Source organism: Nannospalax galili, unplaced genomic scaffold (genome assembly GCF_000622305.1).
Source record: "Nannospalax galili isolate Female #2095 unplaced genomic scaffold, S.galili_v1.0 scaffold66, whole genome shotgun sequence".
NCBI lineage: Eukaryota > Metazoa > Chordata > Mammalia > Rodentia > Spalacidae > Nannospalax > Nannospalax galili.
In genome coordinates, this window is record NW_008356058.1 from 1,344,121 (window position 1) to 1,353,561 (window position 9,441).

General features: G+C 40.6%; 1 protein-coding gene across 3 annotated transcripts in view; it reads left to right on the forward strand.

Annotated features, from left to right (window-relative positions):
- Ntm (neurotrimin) overlaps window positions 1-9,441 on the forward strand; it is a 1,074,128-nt gene that overhangs the window by 913,189 nt on the left and 151,498 nt on the right. For all 3 annotated transcript variants that reach the window (XM_008854166.2, XM_008854168.2, XM_008854170.2), the window contains exon 4: window positions 8,189-8,314. In XM_008854166.2, the coding sequence (XP_008852388.1) occupies window positions 8,189-8,314 (126 nt within the window). The remainder of the gene's footprint in view (window positions 1-8,188; window positions 8,315-9,441) is intronic.

The following is a 9,441-nucleotide window of genomic DNA, read 5'->3' on the forward strand; positions in this document are numbered from 1 at the left end:
AACAAAACAAATGAATGGCCGACTTGTATTTTCAGTCAAAAGAGACCTGTACTACTAGATGTGCAGGTGGATTTAATTGATGACTTCTGTGTCACCACGTAGACACAGTTCAGTGAACACCTGGGTACAGGAGGCAGTAGCCACAGTGACTGCTTCAGATGGAAGTGTCCCTGAGGGCCATGTTTCTGGTTCAGCTCACACAGAAAGAAGATGAATGAGAGGATAGAGTTGGATGTCCTCAGGATGGGATAAGGAGGGGGGAGATACACATGCAGATGTGGAAAATTCCCCCCAAAAGTATATTGGTGGAACCTCCCACCTGCTTTGTAGTAGAAAACAGCACCATATACATAGCAATAAAAAGGGCTCTTTTTGCTCAGTGTCCTACAGGTATGCTGTAGTTCCCATGGAGCTACGAAAGGAAAGAATGAGATGGAACAAATGAAGAAAGTGTTCTGACGAAAGAAACAACCGTGGTCCAATGTTGTATCATTAAGGAGCCGCGTGGATGGGGTTTGGAGGTGATTTGTTCCATAAAATCCAGGAAACAGACTGGAGCCTGCAACCTGCTAGGCTGCTTTCTGAGTGCTTGTCATCAGCATATCGTGCATGCAGGTCCTCTTCCCATCCTGACTGGCTGCTTGTCCTGGAACAAATTACTAAAATCCCACTCAACTGTACTTTCTTGATCTGTGAGTGGGAAAAAAGAGCTTCTTCATAGGGTTCTTAAAAGACCATCCAACCATGAACTCACTCCCTGCAAAGTGTCCAGTGCACAAGAGAAATTCATGAGGGCCGAAGGCCCACAAACACGTGGATATTGCTGTGCCCACAAGCACATGGGTGTTGCTGTTTCTGTATTTTTTTTTCATGTATGCACTCATGATGCCACGTGCTTTTGTTTTATTTACTCATACATTTTCTTGCTAAAACATGCTCACACAGCACAGCAGTTTTCATTTGTACATCCTTGAGCATACCCCTGCTGGTATCAGCATCCTCATCTGTAAAATATAGTAAACAAGGTAAATAAGGCACCCCTGTTTACCTGGAGCTTTATTGGTTTTAACAATGAAAATCTACGTCCCAGGAAACACTTCAATTCCAAGTAAGTCAGCATGACTGGCTATTTTAGAAATAATATCTTTTCATTAGGTTAATGCAGGAACAAATATATATATATATATATTTTTTTTCTTTATGTAAAAACAGATATATATATATATATATATATATATATATATATATATATGTTATACAGTATGTATTCAATAAACAGTGATTGCCACCACTTTGTCACCCTTGTGTGCACTGAGCTCTGGAGTGGGTACTACTTAAAGATCTGGAAGATATGTAGATCTTTACATTCCCATTCAGACTTGCAAAAAAGTCATCATTCATTCATTTAAAACAAATTTATGGAACATGAACTTTGCCAGACATGATGGCATATACTGAGCTGTTCGGAGAACAGGACAACCAGTAGAGCTTACATGTTATTTTGAAGAGGTCCACCTGAGGAGGTAGCTCTGTGATAGAGTGATTGCCCAGCCTATTGAGGCAAAGGACTTATCACCCGGCATCACAAAGTGAATGCATGAATGAATGAGTAAATGAATGAATGAACAAATTTATAGAAATGAGGACAATAATTGTGCAACAAATGGTCCAGTGTGTGGAATTTATCTCAGAACACATGGTCAAAGAATAGTTCTTTGAGGAGCTAAGACTTAAAGGCTAAGACAGACAAGGCATGTGAAGAACAAGGGGAAAGCATGGAGGGGCCTTTAGTTCAGGAAGAGCTGGGGGTGTCTCTGGAGTAAAGAAGGCAGCAGAGGAAAGGAGAGTGACTAGTGGTGAGAATGAGAGAGATGGGATCTTGCAGGCTAAGAAGGAGTTTGCTTCATGCTTTTGGCTGACTCATCCCCTGGTTCAGTCTGGATGAGGGAAACAATCCCATAGCTTGTCACAACCTCATCCATTCCTAAGCAAACCAGCTTACTGGCTGGCTAAAACCTACTGGCTTTGCCTGGACACACCATGGCCATATCTTTAACAGCTTCCCCATCTCTCTTGCATATTGTGTCCCAGGCTGTTAACATGGCCTGAGTGTCTCTGTAAAGTCTATAAGTCAAGAAGGTTGGCGATCATCCAGCTTTGTCCCCTTTAACTCTGTAAAGTTGGAAGTCCCTAGGCTGCAGCAACAAAGCAGCCCTTGGTATGGAAACTGTCCTGAGTAGCTGTGGGCATCCCTAGATCTTCACTAGTGAGCAAAGAGGGAAAAATGCCTCTGGCAGCAATGGAAGCCATCTGGGAAGCATAGATCTGTATGTGTCCCGGGAAGTAGCTGGTTCAGGCAGCTTATGTGCATCCTCAGCCCCACATGACTGCACGGTTCTTAATAAAGCATCTTAATTTGGACTTAATAGGATATCAACTTTGTGCTAAAAATAGCAAATTGCTATTTATTAATGACAGAATTATTAAAATTCAACACCTGGGCACTGTAAGCTAAACTACTAGTAGGAAACATCCTCAGAAAATTGTTTTAATAATTACCTTATTTAATTATTTACATATTTGAATTAGAATTCAGTAATAGCCAGATGAAACCTTAGCATAATGTATTAAACATGGAACTTTATCCACAGTGCATGGCTTATTTGACTTCTGCCTTTCTTCCTAAATATATCCTAAAGCCTTCTTGGTCTTTCTATTTCTCTAGTTGCTATATTTTCTAGATTCAGAACTGAAAATTCATCAGACATCAAATACTTGTATATGGGGAAAGGTATTACCTTTTTGAAGGCACCACCAACTCTTTTAAAAGCATTTCAATTTATTATTTTTATTTTATGTGTATGAGTGTTTTGCCTACATGTGTGCAATGCCCATAGAGGTCAGCAGAGGGCATTGGATTTCCTTGGAACTGGAGTTCAAGACAGTTGTTAGCTACATGTAGGTACTGGGAATCCAACCTGGGTCCTCTGCAAAAGCAGCCAGTGCTCTCAAGCACTGAATTATTTCTCCAGCTCCTGCACCATCAACTCTTAACAGACTTAGTTTGCGGCTCCTATTCTCAGCCCTTCCTAGTTTACTGTTCAATTGCATTCTCAGCTGGGGTCTTGCTTCAGACCTTTGATAATATAACTCCATCTGCCTAGAGGATAATTTTGCCTGGTTGTCCCTCATCATCTTTGCCATCAGCATATTCAAAATGGAATGAATCAAACTAGTCTTCTCCACAAACGTAGTTGCTTCTCTGAGCTCCCTGTTCCAGGGGATCAGGTTCCCATGCGTGTTCCTTGGCCCTATTCTCAAATCTACCCGTTTCTTTCCATCTTTGCAGAGCCAACATTTTAATCCAGGCTTTGAATATCACTCATGTAGATGGATTTCTCTGACTCCAATTTCTCCGTGTTCTATTCTATGACACATGGTTAACAGATTCTTCTTCTTAAAATAATTTTTTTTTGAAATTATGGCATTCCATTTTTTTAAATTCAAATACTTGCCATAGCCTATTGAAGTTATAAATCCAAGACCTTCAGCTGTTCCACAATCTGGATCTCCTTTGCCTCATTGATCCTGTATCCCTTTTTTCATTGATTCTTATAAAATTTATTGACTGTCTATTCTGTGTTGACATTGAACACACACATTCACCAACCACATGCAATATTAAAACTCATTTATTGAGCACTTTGGTTCCAGAAACTGCTCCCAGAGTATTTCAGATACATGCCTTTTAAGTCCTCAGACAAACCCCCAAACTCTGGAATTCTATAGAATTGCTAGCTGTACTTTTCAGATGAGAATGGTAAAGTACAGTGAGATGAAGTATCACGGTCAATAATGCCCCTTTAAATCTAGTATGGTCAGGTTGACAAGGCCTGCAGGATGCAGCCTCCTGCTGGCGGACTTCGTATCTTCATGTTTACATACCTCATGGGTCTTTGCGGCCCCATCAGCACCATTGTATTTCTGGCCCATGTGAAACAGCTCCACTTTTGTCTTTGTAGACAGTTTTCTCTCATTTGCTGATATTCAGTACAGACGCTAATGCCAGGTGAAGCCATCTCTGACACCCCCACTCACTGTGACCATCCCCCCTGCGAGCTCACAGCACTTAGCACATGCATCATTCGTTTTCACAATCGCACACAATTTTCTGGTACATTTTGCTTCATCACTCAACTCTTTGGAATGATTTTATGTATTGTTTCCGTATATTGAAAGTGCATGGAGAGCCAAGCAACCTGGTATATTTCTGCATGCTATAAAATGCCTAGCATACAATTGCATGTATGATATAAATTCATAAACTCTTTGTCAAGTGACTTTTGGCCCAGCCTCTAAAGAAAGCCTCTTCCAATCTAGTTAAAAAACCCTCACTAATGACACTTTCTATATGTTATCCCTTTTGCCTAGCAAGTCTTTCTACCTCTCCTCCCCAGACTTGATAAACTTTTACTCAGTCCTCATGACTTAACATAGTTGTTACATATCCAGTGAGGTTCATACAACACTGCTCTACAGACAAGTTTGACTGTCTATTTTCTGTATTCCCGTAACATTCGATCTACCCTTCTATGTCACAATACATTGAAGGGTTAGGCTTCCATATCTGTATTTACATAGCTAGACTTTGACAACCTTAGGGACAAAGGCTGTGTTTACTTTATGTTCTTACTCCTTAGTGCAATCTTGACGTATGGAAAGTAACCTATGAATATTGATAAGAAAATGAATGAATGAGTGATGGAATAAAAACAAACAACATTCTTAGTATGTTTCTAACAGCCTCTAATAAGGGAAGTAAGGTACAGTAAGTATCCATGGAAATAGTATGAAATATAGATAGACCCATCTCATACCCAAATCCTTCTTATAAGCATGAATTAACTAAAATCATGTTTTCTTGCAAGTTCAATTTGACTTTTTTTGAAAAGCTGCTGAGGATAGAATGTAAGTCCTTGCATCAAGGGTGTGCTCTAAGCTCCCAGTTGAAAATTTAAAGCTCATAATATGCAAGAAGTTGCCATCTAGAAAATCCTAGACCCCCAAATGTACACTCAGTCGATATAGATTAGCTCTGATCCCAGGGACCGCACCTGTTGTCTAAGTACCTGACCTCTGTACCAAGCATGTCTTCTGTCTTCCCTTTCAGATTCATGAGGGCAGTTTGCCTCCTTCATGCTCTGCTGTGAGGCAGGCTTATAAAGGAGGCTAGCATTTCTCCAACTTCTGCTTCATGAGTTGGATACTTTCCAGTTGCTAGTGGGGAAATGGGGAGACAATTCTAGATGATTCTTCCAAGCATGAGGTGTGATTGTCTCATTTAATATACTTACACTGCTGACAGCTCTGGCCCACACCACCTTCTGGGCCACTTGGGGACTGTCCATTGTGCTCTAGTGTATGATTAGCAGATTAGCTATCATGTAGGAAGCCAGGAAAATGAACTCCCAGTAAGCCCTTCCAAAGCAAGAGTAATTCATTACCCAGCCTGATTTCCACTTAAAATGTACTTTAAGCACACTTCCAACTACAACCCCTAAATCACCCTGTGTTCACAAAGCCCATCATTTTTTATTTTATTGCATGGCGTTGGCGTGACATAATCCCTTGCAGAGCATCTCAGAGTGCTTTACAGATCAATAAATTACTTACCTGCACAGTTGAAGCAATGTCTGCAAGGCCAGCACAGACACAGCCAGCCTGTTCTCCAAGAAGCAAGCAAGGTGGTGTGACTGCCAAGAATGAGCAGGAGCAGTGGCCAGGCAAATGGGCTGGGGGAAGAGTTATCAAGACAGAAATGCTACAGTTAAAGATCTGTAAATAAAATACATCAACATTTTTACTCCTGCAAGATCATTTTAAGTTATTTGAGAACTAAGAGAATTTAGAAATTTATATGTCAGGAAGTCAGCAAATCAGATGCTCAGTTGTTAACTCATCAATTACCTTTCTATCCTGGAAGGCCCACTCTAACTTTTAGAATGATCAACCATAAATTTCAGTGTTAGATCTTAAATATTCTAGGTTGTAGATCCATGAGTCTTTCTCCAACCCTCACTGCTTCTACAATTTATTATTTCTGCCTGAATGTACAGGTACACACACACACACACACACACACACACACACACACACACACATACACACACACAGCCTCTTACCTGAAGTTCATTATAAATTTAAGTCTAACAATAACAAGATGGTGCATACTGTATGAAAGTCATCATATGTAGGAAAACAAAATTAAATGAATAAGGTTCTTCTTTAACACTGTCTGTTGATATTGAAAGCGTAGAAATTCAGCCAGGTCCAGGGTGCATGTAGTGGGTACAGTCTTCTGAGCTCTGAGCACACACAGCAGCAGTGAGGATGGGATAAGGAGACAGAATGGAACACATGCATGTGAGCTGTGAGTATATCATTTGGATGGGCTGCAGGACATGGATGAAAGAAAATGATGCAAAAGGAAGAAGAGGCTGGGAGATGATAGCTTCATCATACCCCTTTTCACAGTGGAGAAGGTCCAACACGAGTAGGAATGAGTTTGAGTGGTGATTCATTGGAGAAAAGACCAGCACTGAGATTTCCAAAGTCATCTGATTTGATTTCAGTGAGTCTATGACTTTGCCCTTGGAGCAAGAAATGAACTCATCACCACACAGCCTTGCTGAGTCCTCCAGCAGAGCAGATCCCACTGTGCGCTGGGAGAGCCATGTGCTCTGGTATTACATGGTCTGCTGCTTCTTGAGAGTCCTCATTCAAAGAAAGAATGTAGAACAAGACATCACAAGAGCACTAGGTGGAGCGGTCACTTCGCTTGCCAAGAAGTAAGGTGCCAAATCCCACTGTTAGGAGGACAGAAACAGTATTTGCTAATGATCCCACTCTGAGGCTGTTGGGAACATGGAGCAAGTTGGGAAAGTGGCCCCCTTTAATTGTTATTATAATTCAATTTTATAAATCCTTGGTCTTTTATTGTGGATACTAATACAATGAACTATGGTTCAGGCTCAGGCTGTCAGAAAGCTCACGGGTGATTTCATGAGTTATGCCAAGCATAATGGGATAAATCTATGAGTGGATTTGGGGGCTCAATAAATGACATTCTCACTTTAGCTCTCTGAATTTTATACCATTTGACAGTTGAGTGACATGGAGAACCCAATGTCACATTGGCTACTGGTAAAGCCGACAGGCCCCATCACAAGATAAGCATACATATGCTGTTGCTGGCCAGGCTGCAGGACCCACCTCTGAGGGGAGTTGCTTCTGTAAAATGCACAGTGAGAGGAGCAGAGCAGTGGGAAGGCTTCCCATGGGGAGCCAGGCTCCAAAACAGAAGCCAAGAAACTGAAAGTCTGCCTCAACGTTAGCCATTTGTGGGAACACTTGTCCATTGTGTAGGGAAGAGGGGAAATGGTGTACAGCTCACTCTGTAACTTTCAGTTCCCATTTAGATGTGTATAATATTTTCTGGAAACACGGGTGAAGAAGCACAAGTACATTTGAGTTGTTAAGGAGGGCAGATGGGGTATGAATGCAGTAACAATGAAAACATCACTTGATTTGGGCCTTAAAGGATTATATACAAAGGATGTGAGGAAGACTATAGATCCATAGGCATGATGACCAGAAAGAGCATGGTATGTCAGAGACAGCACATGAGTGAATGTAGGGGGGCTCACAGGAGATAGCAGAGGAAAGTTGAATGATGCTTGATTCTGAAACTAGAGTGCTAGGATAACCTGGTCATGACCCAGTAGGCAACAGAGAATCCAAGCTGTTTAGGCAGAGATGTGCTGTGTGTGGTTAGAACTTCATTATATAAAGCCAGCTCTGACTGCAGCGAGGAGAATGACTCCTAGACTTGTGTTGGAAGTGGGTGGCATGCAAAAGCAGACAGGAAGGTGCAGCTGGGGTAGCAGACACTGCAACATTGCAGTAAAGCCGCTTCCTTGTCAGAATCTTTGGGCTTAAATAGAAAATAATAGTGGAAGCTAAATTCAAGGTAAGATCTTTTCCATATTTAAGGAAGTCCTTTTAATTTCTCATCATTTACAGCTGTAGTCCATATATTTCAGTCTTTGGAGTATTCTATCACTTTAAGACAACAAAGCAATGTGTCGGCAGAATTTTTATGTTCTTTCCACCTGTTTTGTCTCCACAGTATCGCCCAAAATTGTAGAGATTTCTTCAGATATCTCCATTAATGAAGGAAACAATGTCAGCCTCACCTGCATAGCCACAGGTAGACCAGAGCCTACAGTAACCTGGAGACACATCTCTCCTAAAGGTAAGAGCAACAAGCCACGAGAGATCATGAGAATCTTGTTGGTCATAGATGGAAAGTGTCAGTACTGGCTGCTGAGTACAAGTTCTCTGCTTCCGGTAACCTGATAGTAAATTCAAGTCATGACTCTGCAGAGAACATTGGTATTCTTTGCAAAACGACCGTATGCTCTTAAGTTCTCAGGAATCATTTCTAAGTATCTCTGCAAGCCCATGGACAGTAATTTCAGTTAACTCTGGATGAAATAACGGTAAAGATGTTCTGTGCGAACTTCATACATTGAGTGTGATGATGGAGTGATTGCTTTGGTGACATTGTACAGCTGGTGTTTTAAGAGATAGAAACACAAACACATAATCATGGATAAGAGCTTTAAATGAACACATTTCTAAAAGGAAAATTTTCTGATCTGTGTCTCATCAGCATTGCCAAAAATCTGGTCATTAGCTGTTTTTTGTGTGGCTTTGCTGTTTTTTTTTTTTTCTTTTATATTCTAGATAACAATTCTAGCTTAATATGTGGCCAAATTTTAAAATTTATTTTGCCTAAATGTTCAGATGTTATGAAGATCAGACTGAGTGATTTGTGCTCAGAACCCTTTAGGATTTAAGACAAAATGTCATTTATCAATAGGGTAGCTTATATTTCTTATCAAGGAAAACTGTTATTTCATTAATTCTCAGATATTTATTGAATGCTATAATCATCCAGGCCGTTCTAGGCAATAACCCCGAACTATAATTTCTATTCTTGTGAACTCATCTTCTCATGAGACAGATGGACTGAAAAAGAAAACAAAAGCTAACTACACAATGACAAGTATTGGTAAAACTGAGAAAAGCACAGTACACACTGATAGGACAAGTTTATTCAAAAAAGGTAACATTAGGGCTAGAGAGATGGCTCAGCAGTTAAGAGCACTGGCTGCTCTTGCAGAGGACCTGAGTTCCATTCACAGAACCCACATGGCAGCTAACAACTATCTTAACTTCAGTTCTAGGGGATTTGATGCCCTCTTCTGATCTCCATGGGAACTGAACAGCATAAGTGCATTTATATACACATAGGCAATGCACTCATATACATAAAATAAAAATAATAAATAATCTTTAAAAAGGTAACATTGAAGC